Source organism: Cuculus canorus, chromosome Z, assembly GCF_017976375.1.
Source record: "Cuculus canorus isolate bCucCan1 chromosome Z, bCucCan1.pri, whole genome shotgun sequence".
NCBI classification, from domain to species: domain Eukaryota; kingdom Metazoa; phylum Chordata; class Aves; order Cuculiformes; family Cuculidae; genus Cuculus; species Cuculus canorus.
Window position 1 is genome coordinate 54,978,444 of NC_071441.1, and position 24,586 is coordinate 55,003,029.

General features: G+C 39.4%; 1 protein-coding gene across 3 annotated transcripts in view; it reads right to left on the reverse strand.

Moving 5' to 3' along the window:
* ATG10 (autophagy related 10) overlaps positions 1-24,586 on the reverse strand; it is a 94,876-nt gene that overhangs the window by 10,758 nt on the left and 59,532 nt on the right. For all 3 annotated transcript variants that reach the window (XM_054053439.1, XM_054053438.1, XM_054053440.1), the window contains exon 7: positions 21,674-21,771. In XM_054053439.1, the coding sequence (XP_053909414.1) occupies positions 21,674-21,771 (98 nt within the window). The remainder of the gene's footprint in view (positions 1-21,673; positions 21,772-24,586) is intronic.

Genomic DNA, 24,586 nt, shown 5'->3' on the forward strand with positions numbered 1-24,586 from the left:
ACATAAAACAAATCTGCTCCATGGAAAAGCTCTTTTAAGAACCTTGACTTGCTATCCTTGTGTCTTCTCAAAGTGGTGCTAGCAAGTAAACACAGTTTAATTTGGAGCCTCTGAGCAAGATGGAAGGAAGAGCCCTTAAGGTGGCTTTAACTTCCACTAGGTGGCATATCGTCATTTCAGGCTATTCTACACAAAAATGTCCTTAAATGGTTCTTCTTCAGGAAGCCCAGTCAAAGCTGTCCTGATGGAAAAAAGAAAATAATTTAGTGACAGTTAAGTTTGCATTCAGACACGCTGCCTACAACATGATAAGGCTGTCTGTGCCTCTACACCATCGCACTACACATGGCGCTGCCGAAAAAATCCAATGCTCCATAAAGCTTTCATTTTCATCTCTAGCTAGCACTCAAACAGAATACGTGTTCTGACTTAATCAAGGTTGCACTCAATGCAAAGCCATAACAGTGATCTCATCAGCTTTTACGTGGGTGATACCACAAGATCAGTATATCTAACTGTCTCATGCACCATGCCCCAGGGAAATTATTTTCCTTTAATGCTGTTGAGGTCACTGCTACTAAATCTCCACCAAAACAAACAAATCCTACCTCATCCCCAGGTGCAATAAGGGGCATAACAGCACAGCAGGGAATGGCTAGAAAGGCATTCCAGACAAGAAAGATGTCAAATATGAAATGCCTGTTTAAAGCTGAGCACAGACTGTGCTTAGATGTTGCTAAGCCCAGGACTCTGCTGGAGCCGAGAAGCACAGAACAGAAGGCATGGACCATGATGGAGAAAACAGCAGGAACACCACCCCTGAACACCAGTTTTCCCCATTCAGCAATGTAAGCCTTGTTCACTATGCTTCTCACCAGAGCCACACTAGAAACTGACTACAAGAATTAACATGGTGGGTGTTTTACCCTGAGTAAAGATCCTTTTCCTTAGGTGTGCTTCCTGTGGTTGTTGTGTTTCTCAATGGCAAAGAAGAAGAAATACTAAATTTATGCTGTGATATAACTTTCCCTTGTCCAAATCGATACAGTCGTAGCCAGACTCCCCCAGTTCTGTGATGGCATTTTATCTCAGTGTGTAGTAAACTGCCTGCACTAAAGATGATCAAAAAGTCTTCCTGATACACAGGAAAAACTCCTCCCCTTGCCTAGAAACAGAAAACAAATCCTAGCCTGCCATGTTCAGCAAACAGGACATGAGCTATTATATTAAATATTAATGAGGCTCTCTGATAGCCGAAGGACACTTGGCTTTTATGCTGAAAATGTACTCATGAGGACCAATCATTTAGTATCTAAGAGAACTTCACAAAACTTTCAGGAGCTTCAGAACACACAAAAAATAATGTTCAGAAAGCATTGTTTTACATTGCAGTCCAAACAGATAACTTGCACAAGAACGCTACCATCTGCTATTGGTAAAAGTGAACTTATGCCATTTTCCATTGAGAAAAAGTGTTAGGTCTCCAAATAATTCTGGAAAATACATAGATTGTGCCAATGCTATTCCTCAAAGATAGGGGGAAAAAAAAAGATAGTTAACAATATTTACAAAATTATTAAGCAATGAAAAAAACTCCCTTACACAAAGAAAGAGCATGAAGAGGTAGCACACACTCTCAAAAAGAACACTAGAAGATAATCTGGGCTTTAAATGACTTAGCACTCTGAACAAGGCGTAAAGATAATTCTCAAAGCTGAATATTCAGCCTGAAGTCATTCAGAACCCTCCTGTTGTTTGATTCTGTCCAGCATTTCTTACTTCAGCAAACCGCCAGTGAGTGAAAAATGGGAGTCAGAATTTATTTTTTAAAATAGCTTAGTAACTTTACAATCCACATCTTTCTTCTTTTAGTCTTTCCTCTTCTTACAATGTGAAAGAAAGACACTGAAAAAACTCCTAAACTCTAGCAATCAGATGTCCATATGAAAACGCAGAGTGCATTGCTACTCGTTTTTTCAAAAGGGCAACATCCTTGGTCCCACCCTCTTCAGGCATTGATCTGTGACGCAGGAGTGTGTGATAAAGGTGAAAAATATTCACGCTGTGAATTCTCTGCCATCTCTCCTCCTTTCTTCTTGAATGGGTGGAAAGGCTTCTTCTTCACCTTTAGATCCAGTAGATGCAAAGGGAGAGGTTTTTGCTACAGTACTCAGCCATAAACTTCTAGGTTGATACGAAGGTTCTGAGGACACTTGGTTAGTCAGACCCTTTTCTTCACTTGTCTCCTTGTTCTTTAATTACCAAGGATTGCTTCACACACATCCTGAAGTAACAGCTGTGCCAGGGTAGTGTAAATCTCACTCTAATCCACAGAATTTCGACTGGCAACAATGAAATGACCCAGAGCTTTAGTTAAACTCCCGCTGCTCCTTGGCTGGGCTCTGCAAACAGCATGCGCAGTGAAGCTGTATGTCTACACACTCAGGGAGAGTTGCTTTGGTTTCCCCTTAGCAGGCTATTTTTAAAGCTGAGCACTGTCGCTTATTTATTTACTTCTAATCCAGGAGGCTGAAGTTCATTCTTACATAGATCCTTCAGCACTGAAAGTCCACAGACACGATGACATGCAAAATAGCCATACTCAAAGCGGGATGTTTTCAATAAACTTGCTGCATGTATCTTTCTTAACCCAGACAAAAGGGATGAAACTGCAAGAATGACATACTGTTTATTCAAAACCTGAAAGACAGAAATATTTCACACACTGACGGGAAAAAACACAAAGCACAAGGAATCCTGAGCCAAGACCCATTAAGCAGGAGCCTCTAAAAACGGAAATGGCTGAGGCAGGGAAGAAGAGCTGTTGAACATCAGGGAAAACACTCTTGAGAGCATCAAATCTGATTCAGTCAAATCCTAAATTCCAAATCCTGTACATAATGGCATCCCCACAAAGCTTTAATGTACACTCAAGGTTAAATCACTGACACAGCAGCTCTGAGGAGGAAATACCAGACAGCTGCCAATAAAAATGCAAGAGTTATCAATGCCCTGAAAAATTTCAGAATTAGTAATGGGCTACAGAGCCTTTTCATTGCCAGGTCACCAGTCAGATTTGGCCTGGTCTGGCAGTTGGTAGAACTCATTACTGTGCAACAGCAGTGTATGGAATTGTCAGGTTTCGCACAGTCAAAGCACCATTAATTAGTGCCCTTGCTGGTAGTCACCGCAGATGAGTCCAGAACTGAGGAAGGTGGCTTCTCTGGTCACCATAGGGAGCAGTCCCTGCAGGTCAGCTTTGAAGTCAGGAAAAGTAGGAAATCTGCATGTTGGATGATCATGGCATGCTCTGAGAGACAGCCGTGCATCTGCAGTATGATAAATCATACTGCAGTCCTTCTTAAACACCGTCAGGAGTGTGAGAGTGAATGAAAATTTGTGCTGCATCAGCTTCATGAGCCTATTTACTACCTGCTACAGTCATGTAGTGGAATGATAATCATTCACATGGAGTGAAATGTATCCTGAGCAAAATATTAGGACAGCAATACTAGCTTTCAGTCAGCCTGATCCATGAATCAGTTACATGAAAAATAGAAAGTGCTACTGGGACTTCATGCAAAAAAAACCCACTTTAAATAGTATAACAGAGTCTTCCCACTTTTAGTTTACAATTCATCTTTTTCCCATCAGTCACATGCAATGCATTTTAGAAAGTGCTTCAGAGTTTCACACAAATTCTCACAATTACTCGCTGACATTGTACAGCAAGAACTCATCTGCAGGTTTTCCACAACTCTTCTGGACTGTAATGCACTGACACACAGTTTATTTTAAATCAACAGCATTATTTTCTTGTATTTCTCTATGATCTTGCATCTGCCTGTCTCTGAGGCTGATCTTTCTGTTCAGCACTACACACTGAGGCCACGAGACATCTGCATATGCCTCTGAGTCTTACCCAGCTTTCACAAGAAATAAATTTTTTACACGCAGCAACTAGCTCCATTGCATTTGAAAGCTCCAAATCTTGCTTCATTTAATTCTGCAGAAAGAACCCTTTACTAGGTGACTTCTAGAAAGATTTGTAAACGTGTTCGGTACCCATTTTTGTAGCTGTTACCTCAGCTCCTCCCATACAAAACCATGGAAGAGACAGATGGATGAAAGACGTGTAATCCTTCATCAGAGAGTTTGAAAATGAATGTAGTTTTGCTTAGGAGTGCTACAGAAGATTGAGTGTGACTGAGCATGGGAAGCACAACGGCTTACTATACATTAGCTGCACTATTATTAACCATCCACGGTGCTGAGCTGCCTTGACTGTAAGGTGAAACAGGTGAGCTCAAACCTCTTTCAGTGAGGTTTATGTTATTTAGCATGCGTGAGCCCTCAGCATCAAGAACAAAAAAATAATGCCACAAGCTCCTAGAGGACTGAAAAACATTTCAGTTGAGCAGAAGCTTTTTCTATTTGGTGCAAAAAGGCCAAGGGCATCAAGGAAAAAAGAAAAGCTTCTATAGCTATGTCATTGATAAATGGAAGATTAGGGAGAATATAGGCCCCCTCCGGAAGGAAATGGGAGACCTGGTTGCCCAGGCTATTGAGAAGGCTGATGTGCTCAACCACTTTTTTGCCTTGGTCTTCACCGGCAAGGGCTTGAGCCACATACCCCAACCTGCAGAAGGCAAAGGCAAGAACTGGGAGAATGGGAGACTAGGAGAACTGTACAAAAGGATCAGGTCTGAGATCATCTAAGGAACCTGAAGGTGCACAAGTGCATGGGAACTGACAAGATGCATCTGCAGGTCCTCTGGGAACTCCTGGACAAAGTTGCTAAGCCACTATCCATTATATTTGAGAAGTTATGGCATTTCAGTGAAGTTCCCACTGACTGGAAAGGGGGGAATATAAATCCCATTTTCACAAAAGGAGAAAAGAGAACTACAGGCCAGTCAGTCTCACCTCTGTGCCTGGCAAGATCATGGAACAGACCCTCCTGGAAACTCTGCTGAGGCACGTGGAAAATAAGAAGGTGATTGGTGACAATCAACACAGCTTCACTAAGCGCAAATCATGCCTGACAAACATCGTGGTCTTCTACAATGGGGCTACAGCATTGGTGGACAGAGAAGAGTAACTGACATCATCTAGCTTGTGCAAAGCACTTCCCACTGTCCTGCACAATATTCTGGTCAATAAATTGGAAAGATAGGCATATGGCAGATGCACCACTCAGTGGATAAGAAATTAGCTGGATGGTCACACTCCAAGAGTTGTGGTCAATGGCTCAAGGTTCAAGTGGAGACCAGTGATGAGCGACATTCTGCAGAGGTCGGTATTGGGACTGGTTTAACTTTGTCATAGATGTGCACCGTGGGATTGAGCGCACCCTCAGCAAGTCTGGTGACAACACCAAGCTGTGTGGCATGGTCCACACACTGGAGGGAGGCGATGCCATCCAGAGGGACTTGGACAGGCTTGAGAGGTGGGCCTGTGCAAACCTCATGACCAAGTGCAAGGTCCTGCACCTGGGATGGGGCAATCCCAAACAGAATTACAGGCTGGGCAGAGAATGGGATGGGGCAATCCCAAACAGAATTACAGGCTGGGCAGAGAATGGGTTAGGAGTGGCCCTGAAGAAAAGGACTCGGGGGTCCTGGTGCATAAGAAACTCAACATGAACTGGCAACGTGCACTTGCAGCCCAGAAAGCCAACAGAATTATGGGCTGCATCCAAAGAATTGTAAGCAGAAGGTTAAGAATTCTGCTACTCTACTCTGCTCTCATGACACCTGGAGTATTGTGTCCAGCTCTGGAGCCCTCAGCACAGGAAAGACATGGACCTATTAGAACAAGTCAAGAGGAGATCACGGAGATTGTCAGAGGGCTGTAGTACCTGCCCTGTGAGGACAGGCTGAGCGAGTTGGGTTTGTTCAGCCTAAATATGAAAGAGGAGGTTCTGGGACAACCTTACAGCAGCCTTCTAGTACTTAAAGGAGGCCTACAAGAAAGCTGGGGAGGGGCTCTTTATGAAGGAGCGCGGGGACAGGACAAGGGGCAACAGTTTTAAGCTGAAAGGTGGGAGATTTAGATCAGATATTAGGAAGAATTTTTTTACTGTGAGGGTGGTGAGACACTGGAACAGGCTGCCCAGAGAAGTCATGGCTGCCCCATGCCTAGAGGTGTTCAAGACCAGGTTGGATGAGGTTTTGAGCAACCTGATCCAGTGTAAGATGTCCCTGTCCGTGGCAGGGGGGGTGGAACTGTTTATGTTTACGGTCCCTTCCAACCCAAACAATTCTATGATGCGATGACTAAACTGCCTTTGAGCATACATCATAACATTTACAGTCTCTCCATTTATGACAGCACAAAGTATTTGTGCCCGAAATGCCTCTTTTCCAATCCAGTTTTGCATGATGTTGCTTTACAAAAATAAATCCATGGAGGTGGATTAGGTGTCCATTAGGTGTCTTAACTTCCATGCAGGATACTACCATCAAACACCACCGCCAGGAAAAATTCTTTTCAGTCATTTTCCCAGCAGCATTCACAATCCCAGTCATCAGCTCAGAAAAAGAAGGCAGGATTAATAAAACATGTTGCCCATAATCTCTTCCATTTTATGAAATGGAAATAGTGATGCAATGTGTAAAGAACTTGCACGCTCTTCCCTTTTCACCAATTTTTCACCACATGTAGTGAAACAAATACCTGCTTTAAAGTAAAATTCTTCACACGGGATTGTGATACTGTAAGCATTTTATGTTCTTTAATGTTCATTCCTGATTTTTATATGCATCAATAAGACTCAATAAAAATCTAACTGTACTCATTCATAAAGAAAGTAATAAAATTTTACTCTTCAGATTGACTGTGTCCCCCACAACCAAGAAAGTAACAGTGAACACGTGGAACTTAAACTGTGTTGAACTTGAGGTAAAAGGGATCACTTTATGCTTACATAACAGCTGTGCTCAGGTCTGGGTGTAAAAAGTGAGTAGCATTTGATGAATGAGGGGTGGGGAGGCTTCAAGCCTGAGCACTGAAGCCAGGTGCACATTACACTTACAAGGACCAGTAACAGTGCTTGCAAAGGCAAGAAGACAACAAAAGCTGTCACAAGAAAAATGTTCCAACCTTCTCTTTCTCCCATTCTCCTCACAGAAGACTCTCCTCTAATAATGGAATTACTACAAGAGAAACTCGATTACTATGGAATCACTATGTTGCAAATACAACACCAAGTAATTGTAATTACACAGGGAACTTCTATCATCCTGATGGAAGGCATAGATCATTGTAATAATGATGTTGTTAGGATACTAATTGTATAACGCTTCCCCATCCTACTGAGATAGGTCGCAACTTTTCTATTAATGCAGCCACTTCACAAAAATAGTGTTTTAATAATAGGATTGATATTGGTTACAGACAAATCACAACTGAGAAAAGATCAGAGAGGGCAAAATGGATGGTAAAGGAACGCTTTTACACGCTTCCTGTAATAGCCATCACCTCCAAAAGGGAATTTAAAAAAGTCAACAACTCCACAACAGCCATTTATTCTAGTGGGCACGGTGTACACTCTATTACCTGGGACGAGTGACATATTTATAGTTACCTTGTTTTCAATACAAGCAGAAACCAAGTTATCCTATTGATATAACTCAGGAAAGTTTCTATAACTTTGCTGTAAAACCCAAAGAAGCACTTCTACTGCTAAAATCATTGAATATCAAACAACCTACTTCAGTAACAAATACTTCTGTAACAAATACTGAACAATGACTATGAAAATGCAACTACCACTGTTCTCCTGCATTTTCCTAGGCAAACAAAATAAATCTGCAATGATACTGAGCAAGGGAAAACTTGTAGGGATCCTGATGAGACAAAGAAATGAAAGAAAAAAGCATTTTTTTTTGTTATTACTTAACCTTTTTTTGAAGGAGAAGGCTCCAGAAAGATTTGGATTTATGCTCAAGTTCTTCGCTGACGAGCAGTTGCAATTGTCCTTATGAATTACCGTATCTGCTCTCTCTGTATTTTGAAAGACCTACCAACTAACTTTAGTGATAAGTTTTTATTAATACTTTTACTACTACTACCCCCACAAGGAAAACTAAGCTGAATCTTGTTCTTCTTTCATTGAAGTCCAAGCTGAAGAGGCAATTAATCAAACGGCTAAGTTTTTGTGAAGAGAATGGAGTTGCTTTGGCAGATCCTACAACACAAACACGAGGACACAACACAGCCAGAATTTCTGTAAGAAGAACCACACCTACCACTTTGTAGTTGCTGTTTCAAATCCACCATGGCCATGAAGGTAGAAATGCACGTTCTCAAGAAACAAACACTTCCTGACACAAACTGTTCTTTTCATAAAGGATGTCTTAAACCCCTTCTACTGTCATTAAGCCTGGCTGATCACATCCTGAGTGCCACCTCTTGATTACAGCTTGCAATAAAACTGCCTTTTCCTTCGGACAGAGCTGTGACCACTATGCTCCACACATACACCACGCACAACTTGCTACTTTTGTTGACAGCTGCAGCTTCTCCTGGATGTGACAGCTGAATATGTTTATGATTTGATGCCACAAAAATATCAGTCTTGCTTTTCCATTTTTAAAGCTATCAGAACTGTTAGGGTGGATCCAAAACAGGAGCAACGCCTCTATCCACGATCTTTGAAGACAGCTTTACTTCTTTTGTACAATGCACAGTGCAAGTCACAAAATCACAAACAAAACTGGTTTGCAAGAAGTAAAGTGTTTTCGAAGGTGGCAGATGGAGATGGGTTTGAATCTGAAGTTTTACTTTAGTTTACATCTTCAGGCCCTTCCTAGTTCAGGTGCATTCAAAAGATATTCTCCTTAAAATCACTTCTATAACTAGGATAATGATAACAACACAGAAGACTGCCAGAAAATCATATGTGCATATGTGCTTTTTGTGCAGAGCTAACGTAATATTGCAGTACTTGATACTACAGACCACAAAATATAATAACTAGATGACCAAGACCTATTTCATGTTTCATCCCCAAATCAGTTTATCTGCCTGATTCTAGAATAGTTGCAGCTTTGAGGGGGTGGTGTTCCTTTTTTACAATGTATAATTTTATTATCTGTTGAAAACTTATTGAATAGCTAATGCAATATCCTTGAAAGGCATGACTAAGAGGTAATGCAGGACAGGCACACAACATCTCTCAAGAACAGACAACACTGCTTCTACCTATATATGTGTATAAATATTTATATATATATATATATTTATATTTATGTAAATTTATTTTTATATTTATATAAAGAATAACGTTTGAATTATTAATTTTAAGAACAAGGGGAATCAAAGCACTAGGTGACACTCAGACAAAACTATGTTTTTAAAGCTTACACTTCTCACAGGCACATAACTTGCATTTAGGATTCTTTAAGAAAACTTTATAGTTAAAATTGGCAGGACCATAGTTACATTGTCAAGAAACGGCATCTCAGCCATTTTCCTAAGAAAATAAACAGATGATTCCTCTTCCATGCTTGCCAAAATAAGACTAATTCAGTTGTCACCATTTTCGTTATGTAGCGTATAGTCTTAATTAATTACTATTTAAAATCTGTTCTTAAGTAAAGAGATTCATCTCGAGAGCAAAACTGAAAGATACAACAAGCTGTGGAAATATGGAAAAGATACTGGAGACAGATTTCCTACGCTGATTAAAAAAATGGTAAGATAAGAAAAGACATCCATACTGGCATTTGACAAATGTGCCCCGAATGGGTTTGTTTTATAGTTCCAGGAATTCCTGGACAAAGAGATATAGGGAAGAGAGATTTCATAATACTTTTGAGTTTTAACTACTGTCATCAGCAAATGGGATGGCATATATTCCTACCTCCTCTTTACAGTTTATCGAGAAGGTAGTATGATTGATTGCTACAACATTCAGAAGATAGACAATTACCATAAGGCAATGAATGGAAAGCAAATTTCTACTGCAGCAGAGCAGCAGAACACTAATTTAACTATATCAAGTATAAAGAGGGAATGACGTGCTCATAGATGTGTGACTCAACCCTCATTTTGAGCTCAGGCCAAGGGAAGACTTCCTTTGGTTCTCTTCTTTCTCTATAGCGTCAGATGTCTGTCTTCCCCTCCTCCAGTCAAAGTATCTTATATTACCTATCATTTGAAATAACAGTTGCTGGACTCTGATTCACCATTGAATGTGAATATCCAATGTTCTTGCACAGACACAGCAGGACTGTCAATATTTATGGTAATTCTCCTAATGATAGGCTCAATATAATGCTACAAACTTCATACTGCCTAAAGCCAGCTCTGTCACAAGTTTGCCTGAGGTACTTGTGGATCTCTGTGCACAGCATGATGGAGTCAGAGGTTTGAGCAGGGATTAGTAATCACAAGAACACTGAATTCTGGCACGACAAAGGTAGGCAACAGACAATGGCAAAAGGATACTGAAACTGCCTCCTGCAACACGAAAGTGTCCGTCTCAGGACTGTAGCTAAATGCTTTGATGAAACTGGAATTCACAGTTTAGAAGAGATTATGATCATATCAGTCCCTCGGTGAACACACTACTAAACACCAAGCTCTCTTCTGAGAGTGCAGAAGAGCTAGTTTCTGGAAGCTTGAACCCACTGTTTCTATAGAAGACATAGTGCCCAATCTGCAGAGAGATTTTGAGTGGTCTCTATCGGTGTTCTTCAATCAGGCTGCTATGCAGTCAGAAATACAATATAGAAAAAGAGAAGCCAAAAAAGGACTTCCATTGACTTTCACTCTCAGCTGGATTTGTGAGTCCTGGAGATTGTATATAGCTTCATGTACAATTCTGACTATATGGACTGAATTAATCTCCTTGAGTTCACTTTCTTTTTTGAACCTCAAGCTGCCTTAAAAATGTGAGAAGTGCCTGACTGGACTGGACCAACAATGTATTTAGAAATGCACCCAGTCTCCAAAAGCAGCAGCTGGAACGGCTATTTTGGGAGAACACGAGTCTGGCCTCCTTCTGCAGTTCAATCCCATTCTACTGCCCCAGTGCTTTTGCCATATTATGGATAATGCAGGACATGTTCCTGCCTGGTAATTTTGCTTCCACTTACGGACAAGTGGCCACATGAATTTGACTAAATGCTTTTGAACTGCTGATACCGTCTGCTTCTACAACTTGAGAGCACAGGTGCTCGGGCATAAATCATTTTCTGCTAACCTGGATACCTAACATCCATTTAAATGGCACCTTGAATGCTTTTTTAATTAAAAAAAAAAAAAAAAAAGAAGAAATCTGCCAAAGTATTTGACCAAAAGCCCTTGCTACAATAACCAAGAGGAAGTGTTATAAAGTCGTCAACACCTTGTGACCATACCAGTTGTCCTCAAATAGAGCTGAATGTGTCACATGATATGCTCTTCTTTATTATTGTGCAATCAATGTTGTTGTGTATTTTAGGTTTTTTCACAACATCATTAAATAAGGAGGAATGTTCACTAACCAGCTTCATTCTAGTAGTGAATTGTTAGACATCATGGCAGCGGGAAGAAAGAACAACCCACCTCAGCCTACAAGGACAAATGCCACACCAGGGAAGGAACCTGCTATTAAAACCTCTTCCACAAAATCTCTGCTTGGGAAACTCTGCAGAAGCAAAGCCACTGCTAGATCAATTACCTGTAAATGCAGTGTGTAGTGCTGAAACAGTTTTTCCACGGAAGTAGAAAAAAATCAACAGAATCAATACTATTACACAGTAATTAATTCAATTAATTACATATCTGTGTGGAAAATATTACTGAATCTTCATTTCAGAATAACTGAAATTCAAGTAAAAACAGTACTAGGACTTTAAGGTCTGCTCTGAATTGCACCCCAGAAACTGGCAAGGATCTTCCTACTGCTTTTTATCTTTATATGTAAATTAACCATTAAGCCTCTGTATTTATTCTACATCATTTAGTATTAGTCCACTGTTTGGTCTTTTCGTCCTATGAAATTAGTCAGACTAAGTTTATGTGCATAAAGACTCACTGGGAAAAACATGATTAAATCATACGGCATCTATACATTTCTAATTAATGCTTACTTTTAAAATAAAACCTACTTGCTAGCTTGTACAATACTACTGCTTGGGTTAAACAACAGAAGTTCAATACATCACAGAAAATTTTACTTAGAAACAAATACCCACCCAGCTTTCCCATGCTTAGATTTTTCCCTGTGAAGCAGATTTCCAGTCTATCCTGGTAAAACTCCCTTTCCTCAGGCAGCTGTGCTAATAATTTTCAAAAAATATTAGCAGGGAATCCATAGCAACTGTTGATATGACTCAAAATGATTTAAGAGTGATCTTAGCAACCTTCTGTTAAGATATACTGTATACAGCCTCCTCCACTTAGCAAAATCCCACAATATGGCAAGAAAGATTTGAATGTCTAAGAATAGCTACCTACACAGATTTTTCAAGACTGTGCCATAATGATTTAAATCCTCCCTAGCACAGCTTCAGCAAGATGTGCTTCTACAACACTGTATTAGTGTGTTCTGTTCAGAGTTCTGAATCTTTCTTCTTTTTTAAATCACACTATTAACATCCCTGACATTTTCAAAATAATGTTTATTGATTTTTCTCTTAACACTGCTATAAATTAAGTGATGTAATGGGCAGGATTATTGAGGTACTATAAAGAATATGTCTTCCAGATTCTTAACTACATATTGAAAAAGAGCAGACTCTGGATTAATGTAGAAATAGTGCAGTTCTGTGCTGTTATTTGGGTAGTTTAGGTTTGGTTGACTACTTTTTATGTGACAGAATGGACACATAACAGAGATGATATTATAACTACCTGCTAAGTAATAAATGCAGAAGAAAAACACCTCATTCCAATGAAATTGAGAAATAAATATTGAGGAAAAAAACAGACACAGGAGAATTCCTTATTACTTATTATTCTGAACCTTAAAATCAGAATAGTAATACCGAACAGAATACTGACTACAGACTAGTAATACAGAATACTTCTGGGACTGAGTTGCTAACTCATCCATTTCTGTAGTAAAAGTGCTATTAGTAAATGGAAACAGCTTTATTCATGGCAGATGAGGACTCTTGATAGGGTTGAACAGTCTGCACTTGAAAATGCATGAACAATGCAGAAGGACACCAGCAAAATCACCTTCAGTCCTCACCTGACTGGAATTGGTATCAAAGTCCACACCTTTTTATTTTAACATGAGTCTTTAAGCTAAGACTTCAAGCACCATGGAGTATCTCTTAACAGACCACCACACAGACAACGATCATAGAATGACAAGGTTGGAAAGGACCTACTGGATCATCGAGTTCAACCATTCCTAACAATCCCTAAACCATGCCCCTCAGCACCTCATCCACCCGTCCTTTAAACACCTCCAGGGAAGGTGACTCGACCACCTCCCTGGGCAGCCTGTTCCAGTGCCCAATAACCCTTTCCATGAAAAAATTTTTCCTGATGTCCAGCCTGAACCTCCCCTGGCGGAGCTTGAGGCCATTCCCCCTTGTCCTGTCCCCTGTCACTTGGGAGAAGAGGCCAGCTCCCTCCTCTCCACAACCTCCTTTCAGGTAGTTGAAGAGAGCAATAAGGTCTCCCCTCAGCCTCCTCTTCTCCAGGCTAAACAACCCCAGCTCTCTCAGCCACTCCTCATAAGACTTGTTCTCTAGACGCCTCACCAGCTTTGTTGCTCTTCTCTGGACACACTCCAGAGCCTCAACATCTTTCTTGTGATGAGGGGCCCAGAACTGAACACAGTACGCGAGGTGCGGTCTCACCAGTGCCGAGTACAGAGGGAGAATAACCTCCCTGGACCTGCTGGTCACACCGTTTCTGACACAAGCCAAGATGCCGTTGGCCTTCTTGGCCACCTGGGCACACTGCTGACTCATGTCCAGTCAGCTGTCAACCACCACCCCTAGGTCCTTCTCCTCCAGGCAGCTTTCTAGCCAGACTTCTCCTAGTCTGTAGCACTGCATAGGGTTGTTGTGCCCCAAGTGCAGGACCCGGCATTTGGCCTTGTTAAACCTCATGCCATTGGTCTCAGCCCAGCGGTCCAGCCTGTTTGGATCCCTTTGCAGAGCCTCCCTACCCTCAATATAATCCTGAGGCTTAAATTCACACTGTCCTCACAAACCGATGCATTTACAGTCAGTTCCACAACATTCTGAATGTCTTTTTCCAGAGTGACAGCAAAGCGTTAAACAAGGAAAATGCTGACTTATTATTGGCAAGTCCAGAACCGAGGTATCAGACATGAAACACGTCCACTCTCATGGCTGGGAAGTGCCCTGCACACACACCTATAAGTCACAATTTGGTAATAGAAGTAACTGCGTCTGAACAGTTTCACTTAAAAAGTGCAGGACACACACACACACATGTACGGACACACTTGTTCTGTAATTTCCATGATCCTTCAGAGTACTGACTCACTGACTGGTTTGTCAGACTACTTCTGCAGGACTTTCAAATCACCAAGCTTTCATTCTTGTTTTATTAGGCAGTTTTTCAACTGTTGAGCTTCCTGCAATCAATAATGCAAATTGATTTCTATCCATGGATGTCGATTTTACATTCCAATGTCACTAAGCATTAAGCCTTGGCACATATACCTGACTGTGTTTATAATTTTGTTTTCCCATTTTTAGTGATATTCATAGTGGCCGTGATCAGATTCATTCGGCAGCTTTTAAAAATCTCTTGCTAGTTTGCTTCCACACAGGAAAAAAATGACAAAGACATGGACTTGCACAAGTGACAAGGATCAAAAATGGACTTAGGCATGTATGATCAAGAGATTGTACCTAAAATTAATAAAATTATTACTCTGCTTCATCATAGCCATAGAAATGCATGTTTCTCAGAGTGTTGCCTCTCCCCACAGGAAAGAATTCCACATTTCTGTCATTGGGCATGTGCATAAACAACCACATATTGAAAAGTTGATCAGTTTATGGCTTATGTCCTGATATGACTTCGAGCATACATCTGTGACAGCAATGCAGGTAGATCCTAAGCATTCACCCAGCATCCCTACCAAAGCAGGCCTTGCACAAACATATCAAAAAGAAAGACAAGAAGGCAGTTATACCTCCCTTTTACTCTACAAGCAAGTAGAGAACTCACCTGAGACACAAAAGACCTAGATTCAAATTTATTTTCCACTTGATTTATATTAAATCTCTTTACTTCCTAGAACAGCAGTTCACCATTAACCGTCAAGTTATTCTGAGGTGGAAATGCTTCTCTTTCCTTTGTTGAAGTGGTTCTACTTTGCATACATTTTTATAAATATCAACAAGGCAAAGAAACTGCACCAAGGCAAAGAAAGAATTAAAAATAATTAGTGCTTTCATCCATTTTCCACTTCACTATTTTTAAACAGCTTCCAGAAGGTGCCTGGGAAATAAATGGGTCTCCATTCACCTTCTAATACATGATTGTATACATCTCCAATCCAGTCCCAGTTCACACCATCTGGAGAAACCAATGACTCAACTGGATGTTGTCTTGGTCCTTGATGCAGGCACTTCAAAATAGGTTTGGAGCACCTAGCCACAGAAGGATCAAAATTCTTGCAATGTCTATGCCTATCCTATACTCATCGTCACAAAAAAGGGCTTCGGTCTTGTAGATCGTCATACGGCAGCTTTTCATAAAAAGTCAGTTATCTTATAGCTAGAAGAAATGTAATGGATCACAAGACTGCTAAGCACCTTTAGTCTGTTTTTATGTATGTGTGTGTATATATATATATAAACAGATGTTCTGGTTTTGGCTGAGATAGAATTAATTTTCTTCTTAGTAGCTGTTATGCTACTGTGTTTTGGATCTGAATAGGAATAATGTTGATAACTTACTGATATTTTAGTTGTTGCTAAGTAGTACTTAGATTAAATCAAGAACTTTTCAGCTTCTCATGCCCTGCCAGCAAGAAAAGAAATGCACACTAAGAGGGGAGAGGACACAGCCGGGACAACTGATACAAACTGGCCATACGGATATTCCATACCATAGGGTGGCATGCTCAGTATATAAAACAGGGGGAGTTGGTCCGATGGCAGCCACTGCTGCTCAGGGACAGGCTGGGAATCAGTCAGCAGGTGGTGAGCAATTGTTTTTCATTTGCATCATTGTTTTTCTCAGGTTTTATTTCTCTCTCTTTTGTTATTTATTATTATTATATTTTATTTTGACTGTTTTTTCAAACTGTTCTTATTTCAACCCACAAGTCTTCTCACTTTTACCCTTCCATTTCTCTCCTCCAACGCTCCAGGGGGACACAGGGTCAGCAAGCAGCTGTGTGGTGCTTAATTGCTGGCTGAGGTTAAACCACAACAATAGTTCAATTATTATCTGAAATTCTGGCCACTAGACATATACAAGAACTTTCAAAGGAGATTTATTGCTCTATGCCATAATGACATAGCTTACATGGAAGTGCATGTTTAGTATCTGGTGAAATTATTATGCTCTTAAATGTTCATGAATATGAGGCCATAATTTCAAAAAGCAGGTTTCTAAAAATCAGAGGATGGAATCTGATATTCTCAGGTATTTATGGCCTCTAAAGTTCCAGCTTCTACAGGAAAGGACCTAATGCTACATAGTCTGAAGACAGAAGTTCTGCCTATAACCATATAATTAGCTTCTGCTGCTTCACATCTCGCATTCAAGCTGGGAGAGACTTCCAAAATTATAAAAGGTAAAATACAACCTTTACAGATTAACTAAACGTTTCTTCTTTTTTAAATTCCTGGTTGTTAAATCATGCATTACCAAGTAGTAAAGTATGTTCACTTCTATAATCAGGAAGATTTCTCTCCCTTTGTTTCACTCCTATTTTCTACTCTCTGTTTTTCGGGTTTTGAACCTTTTTCTTGCCTCATTATTTAGCATTTGACTATGGCACTTTTAGACTGCTGCCAACTTAACTACGTCTCTGGTATATCATACTTGGATTTTCATGCAGTAGGCCTGGTCTTGGATTACATAAAGAAGGACCATTATGTTTGAGCTGTTTTACACAATGCCACTATATATTTACCTAAAACTGTACTGGACTACTCTGCTGAATATCAGAGTACATGTGAGAGAAACACGTGTCTCTCTTGCTGCCATCCATTACCATGATGACTCACTTCATCCTTCTTTAGTCTAGAATTTTCTTTGCACATACTGTAGCTTTCTTTTAGGTGGATACATTGACCCGGGTTTTTGTTTCCCACTACTTATTAAAATCTCTCCAGGACTCTGTGTTATTTTTACTTGCTACTTCTCTCAGTATGACATATCTATTTTTCTCTCCTTGCCCTCTTCCAAACATCTAGATCTCTTATTTGCTCTAATGGCCGATAGACAACTGGCTTAACAAGCACTTTTAAAAAGTAATGCAGTCAGGAAATACACCAGGGCTGGCAGCTGGAGGAGCCCAGAAGGTTACCCAGCATGGTGGTGTGGTGGATGCAGGCTGGGATTTTATGCCAGCACAAGCTGAACAGGAAAATCCAGCTGAGGGACAACTGAGGAAAAGCTGTTTGTCTGCAGTTCAGGAAAGGCTACAACGACGTGGAAGGCAGTTTCTTGTAAGAAGTACATTTCTAGCATCCATTAATTCAAAAGGTGAAGAGACATTCTTTTGTGTAGAATGTGTAGAGAGAAATAACTAACCCAGGATATCCAAAAGGACTCACTAAGTTACAAGTAAACTATTCAGGAGACAGGCATGCAATGTCTGCAATTTCATTTCTAACTCTTTGTAAAAAGAAACTAAAATCACAGTTGGCACCAGTTCTGATATGGAACAGTAATCCATAAATACTCCTTAATTTTCCTGTCATTGCAGAATTAGCTACTTCCAGCTAACACAGATATTAACAGGTGTGCTAAATTGATGTCATTATAAGCCATCAGGAAATACCCACAGAGACCTGTAGTAACATTTAGAAGTTTTGTTAAACAGCTGTGTGTTATAATTGATTTGTATTATATAAAACAGCTAAAGCAAGTTATCGCCGGATGTAGGAAAGGGATGACTGAAGACTCCAGGGAGATTTAACTCAGAAGAAAGCCAATCACAGGAACTTCATTTGAGCATTTGAAAATTATTACTAGAGGAAGTGCAATTAAATCATCACCATTTATCAATTATCATTATAAAATACTACGCAACCTTCTCATACTAATTTATTTATGAGAAGGTAACTAGTTGACTTCTGCTTTTTGCAATAAAAATAATCTAGTCACTAAAAATATTTGAACGTACTTTTTCTGAAAATAAGCACAGCTTTCCACAATAAACAAAAACAATTTAAAAAGTTCAAATTTTTACCTAAAATTTGGTTTGTAGTTGCCAAACAGCTAAATTCTTTTGAGCTCAGGCAATGTCTCAGTTCCTATTTTCAGATACATTTTACCACAGACAGTATAAGCCAAAATACAACTGTATCAAAAATGTGCATGGGCGTCGCACCACCATGTCATAAAAATACATGGAATCCCAAATGATTAGTGTAAGATCCTGGTTCTGGGAGAAAAAAAGGCAGTGTGACACTTCCTAAACTGCCAACTATTGAATCAAAGTGCTAAATCATCTCGAGTTATAAGTCAAGTAATATCATGCAGGGTCAGTGGCAAGCTCAATTTTTCTTTCCAGTGATGGATTTCTTGTAGGATTTAAAATTTGTACCTGTTTAGAAGCAAAATCCTAGATCTTTTCTCTCTGCTGTTCATGTGTACTGAGAGTTCAAGCCTGATTTGGCAAGTTTGCCCAGTCATTTGCATTACATGATCTCTGTCCCTGCAGGCAAAGCCTAACCCACATAACAAAATGGGTCAGCAGAAAGGGAGGAGAAAACTCTGTATTTCAATTCAGAACCTTGATTCATTTGAGGAGGAAAAATACTCTTTTTCTTGAAGACCTAGATCTTGTTTTAAACTGGACCTTGCAGGCTAGCACTCCCAGTTTTATTAACTTTAATAATTCCTTTGAGAATGCTCTGGTATTTACTGCTGTTTGATATTTTACTGGCATATGCATCTCTCTGTCTACAAGAAGTGTCTGTGGCACCAGTGGTTGTTGGCACTGAAAATACAATGGTGTTCACACTGCTCATTGTACTGGTGCTCTACTCTCCTCTGATTCATCTTCAGACATGTACACTTAAACAAAACATGCATTCCTCTGTATTCTTATCACTTACTGCATGACCATAAGCAAATGCATCCTCAGTATCTGGTGCCTTTCTGCTTTCATCTAAAATTAAAACCGTAGACCTCTTAAAGCTGCATTCCCGGAGGCTCTCTTGCAGCCATGTGGGAAACTACATTTCCAACCCAAGAACACAGCTGGAGCCGTTGGACTGAGTTCAATACTGATGTAAGGCAGGCTAGCCTCACTGAAGTCAGTGGAATTCGATGCCCTTGAGCCACAGGTACATGGTCTTCAGGGAGGACATGTACATATAAATAGCGTAGTAAAGAAGGAGAATATTCCAAATTATCGATTGCTGGAGGATCTTGACTGCTCTGGCTTCTGCTACTTGCCAGCAGTTCCAGCCTGAGGTATAGTCTATATTATTCTAGGATAAATAGTACTACTTTGTAATCTTATGTTACGGAAAGTCACCTTGATGTTAGGTTCAATAGTATTTTGCTGCTATGACTTCGCTAATCTCTCAAACATGTTAGTTTGTGTTTGTCATTAGACTCACATTGGCTGAACTGCCTCTGGAGGAGCATCACAGAGACAACAGGTTTAGCACTCACCACATTTACCTCCCATAAAACCTGTCTCTGCAAGCCCTTGAGTGTATATATCTCTAGTTATTAGATAAAGGACAGTTTTACTTTATTGTTCCTTAAGAGGCAAAAATAATCCCTGGGTGGGAGTGACCTAGTTATCCTTTTGGCTTGCACAACTCTGATTTTATACATTCAAGACATATTGTTTATGCTTTATTCTCAGTAAAGTTGCTTTATGGTGTATTACCTATACTGAGCTGTAGGGTCTGCCGTGCTTTGCAGATGAACAGAAAGAGACTGTGCTTTCTAAAGAGAAGCCTGAATGTGGCTTCTGCCCACAGCAGAATTTGAGTGTAGAAGAGACACACCACCTCTGGAGTGTACACAGCAGATTTCCCTGTATATTTTTTGCAGATGTGAGTATAAACTATCCACAAGTCAGAACAGTTCAGATGGGAAATACCAGAGATGTCAGCTCCAAAGGATGCCTATCGTCTCACTGGTCTCTGTCTATTAGGAATGCAAGAGTGTGGATGCAGTGAAGGCAAAGTTAATTGAATCCTCTGCCTCTCTGTGCAGAAGCAGTCATGATTTAGCTACAAATCTTAAATTTTAGATATAAATCATAAAACTTCACTGAAAAATCTGAACTGCAATACTTTTTGTGTGGAAGATTGGCTATCTGCTACCACATTAGATCATTTTATTAAAACCTAATTTTTTCATCTTCATTCCACAGTAGACAAGTCAGGTAATTAATACTTTCTTTAAAAGCATGTATTACGGGAATCTGCAGATTCACAACTGGAATTCAGACATACACAGCAAACATCAGAAAACCAATGCTTGTTGCATTCTCAGTGAGCTATTATAACATAAATAATAGTCTGTGGCTGCAAAAACATGGATGCTGCCTGTGTTCCCATGGTTGAGGACCATCTACAAATAAGCATCTGGAATTAAATTGTTTTATCTGGACTAAGGAAACACCTGTAGAAATGAGTTGAGGTTATATCTGTGTTGTGCCAGCTGCTGTGGCAACAGTCCTGTGTACCCATAAACAGCTAAAATCAAAAAGTCAGAGAAGGAAAGGGAGGGAAGAAAGGATACATTGGTGTCTTTGTGTGATGATAAAAAAACTCATGCCTGGAGAGTCTCCATTCTTTGTTCAAACTTGTATTGCAGGCATGGAGTCGAGGTAAGAAACCAGAGCAACCAACTCAGCTCTGAACCATATCTCCTTCTTCCTTGAACAAGTATGGCTGTTTTCAAGAAAGCCATCATCACTAGTCTGGGAATGGTTGCTGAAATGATCTGGTGACTTTAAAACCATTTTACATAAAAGCGATTTGAATAGCTCTAAAAGAAGGCAGTGATATCACAGTTTACTAATCTGCTTCCTCTTGTAAAACACAGCATTCATTAACTATTGATTCTTAAGCACATTAGTCTGGAATAACTTATTATTTGACTGAGACCAATTTTCTCTCCTTCAGTCCTAAGTATTGCAAGCCTATTTAAAATTGAAAATTACACAATCTTTTTGGTTATTTGATTAAGAGACAATCTGTGAAATGTTATGCTAAGATATTTTACTTACATAAGTAAATCTACTTCTACCTAAATCCATGATTTTTCAGAAATTGCCTGAAGTTTTCATGATTATCTTTAGAAAAGTATTTTAAATGAGAGGTACTGTCATATTAAGTGTCATGTGGTAAATGCTTATATGTATCCTTCAAAGTCCAGAACTAAAACTACTCTTGGTAACTGGCTCAGTGCAACCTCAGTTAGACTTTTATATTATTTCACTTGTATCCAGGAGGGAAATAAGGCCATTGAGGATTCACGCATATATAGCATTCATCAATTTTGTAAAAGACCAATGGTTTCTCACCTGCTGTGTAATAGTGTCCCAGGGCCCCTCCAGCAGATGAGCTTGGTAGCATGCATGAACACTTTTCCATATTTCATCCAGAGTTAAAGGTCTTCCATCTGTGAGGGAAAGAGAACAACCACCCACAGTCAAAGCTCTTAAGTATGCTCTTAAGCATTTAATACAGAATAGCAAAAGTAAATCTGAAAATATTGATTTATCTGGAAGCAGATGGAAAAAATAACAGCAAAATGTGACTGAGCAACTGTTGGCCCGATAACTCCAAAATAGCATTGCTCAAATCCTGACTGAAGTTGTATATAAAACTACCCTAAATTCCCTGTTCTCTGAGAGTAACAACTTATCTAAGTTCCTTTTCTGTCATCTGAGAGTTACCACTTAGTGCCTTTGTTGTAAGGCGTGAAGTTTAACTGGTTTTGTAAAACAATTCTTAGATAAGACAGATTTAAAATCACAAAATAATACCATGAACACTTATGTCATGTAAATACATGTAATTCATAGTGAAATAGGGGAAAAAATCTAAGGAACAAAATTCTGCAGACAAAAGTTTGCTGCATTTTGGTAACTCATATGCCCATAATTTTTTCTTAAGCTGCATTTATACAGCATTGTTGCATCAGAGTTTTAGTTGCCATATTAGAATTATGCCAAGATATTAGTGTCAATCACTTAGAAAATAAGCATGTCAGTTTTTTCCTGAATATTTGTTTTTGACAAATAGTAACAGAATACTTTTATATCCTTTCAATAAGAAACTTCATCTTGGCATTTATTAGGTGTCAGAAACCATCTTCCTGTTTTATTCTACTGCCATTTTCATGTCTTTAAAGTGAACAAGATTTATTCACCCAATTAACATTTGAATGCCGTGTTTACATATAAGTTAAAAACAGCTGTCTATGGCCTCTGTTTTATCTTATTTTATGTACATAGTCATAAAAAAGCACCAATTCTGAACTTATACAAGCACCATAAAGCAGAAGAATGTGGCAAACAAAGTATCTGAGAGGGTAACGGCATATTAACTAGCTATACTACACCCTCTTCATGAACATGAGACTTGTTAGACAGTTGTGCCCTCTGGCTTATGATGGCAGACACCAGGGTTGTGCTGGAAATGGTCTAACTTTTACTAATTAATTTGCTACAAGAGTTTGAGTTAACTTTAGAAGGATGTATTTATGCTCAGATCATCTGCGTGCAGAAAATAGTCGATGCCATGCATACTTGTAGTTTTCTGTTTTCTATTCAACCTGCAGAGACAATTCAAAGTCCAAATGTAAAATCTAAAACAACACCCATTGTAACACAAAATCTGATTTACCAGTCTTGATTTTGCTCTGTACAACTAACTTCCTTTGTGAATTTTTACTCTAAAACTTGAGTAAATTCAGATCATACACATGGAACAGCTTACTCTGACTCTAACCATCAATATCACTTACAGAAACAATCAAATATTATTGAAACATTAATCATGCTATAGTTAAAGCTGAGTTTTTTTCTTTACTTTATGGATTTTTTTACTTTGTATATGAGAATAAGTATATAGTCCATCATATTTCAGTATAGATTTACTTTCATTTCAGAGAAAAATACAAATACATCCAAACTGACAGTTTCATTTCACATTGGAGGGAGATCACAGACAGTAACATACTTCAGTAGTTAATACAGAGTAAGTGCAATGTTTCACACAGGAACAAAAATTTGATCTGGGTATTCTGATTATGCAATTATATATTGAAATATGCTTGGATTTAAATATTCTTACATTTTGAATTTCCTGCACTATTTTAATGTATTTCAATAAGCTTTAAATGAGTTTGAATTAAGTATGGTTTTTAAACTTGAGTGAGCTTTCATACACGCTCCCACATATTGCGTTGCTGTAAATTCTTATTTAGCTAACTAGCTCAGTTTTCTAGTAGATGGAAGGCCAAATGCATCACCAAAGAATAAGTAACTAATTTGTAACTAATACTTAAAATGGATATGAGGTTTAGCTATTTGGCTGGGAAATGAAAGACGCCTACAAAAGGAGAGGGAGCAGATAGGCAGTTCCCCATCCATTTTTGTGGGATGAAGACCTGAAAGTATATTGAGTTTTCTTTCAAAATAAAATAAAATAAAATAACTATACTAAGGTCTTAAAGTGAGTGACAGTAGCACTCATTGTAGTTAATCTGGCTGGAGGTATGTTTTATACCTCACTTAAGATGATGTAATTAAATCCATTTTATTCACAAGCTCCCAGATTTGCACAAAACTCGCATCTGTATTCTTCAGGCACCTTTAGACCCCTTTTTCCAGGACTGCCAGCATTCACATGTTTAGCAGCACTGTTACACATTCTTGCAACCCACTGAGACCTCAAACATCCAGCTGGGCTGACAGAGCAGTCTGTAATTGTTGCTGCTAGCAACAAGGAGCCACTGTGGCACCTGCTGAGCCAAGCAGCCTCTCTGTTTCTTGTTTGATTCTTTCCTGCGATGGAGCTGAACTCAAAAGTTCAGCCAGAAAAAAGAAGGGAACTGCATCATCAAGCCAAGAGAGCTGACAGAAGAGGAAGGCAGAGGTCTCAGATTCACCCAGCAGAACATCCACCTATCATCACGATAGCACAGCAGCTGAGGTGTTTAGTTATAGTCTCCTACATTTCAACTCATTAAATAATTACAGACAGTGTAAGGAAATAACTGCTTGTAGGTCATGGCAGATTTACTGTACCTTTGTCTGAAGCTCCACATCTGTAAAGCCACATTATCAGCTCATAGGTACCAATCCGGGCTCTCAAATGGAGACTGATACAATAAACCTGACATCTACCCAGCAAGAAAGGCCAAAAGAGCCTAGGGAGTAACCATGATTTTTGTTGAAAGAAAGGAGTTGAAGGATGGGACTTAAGAA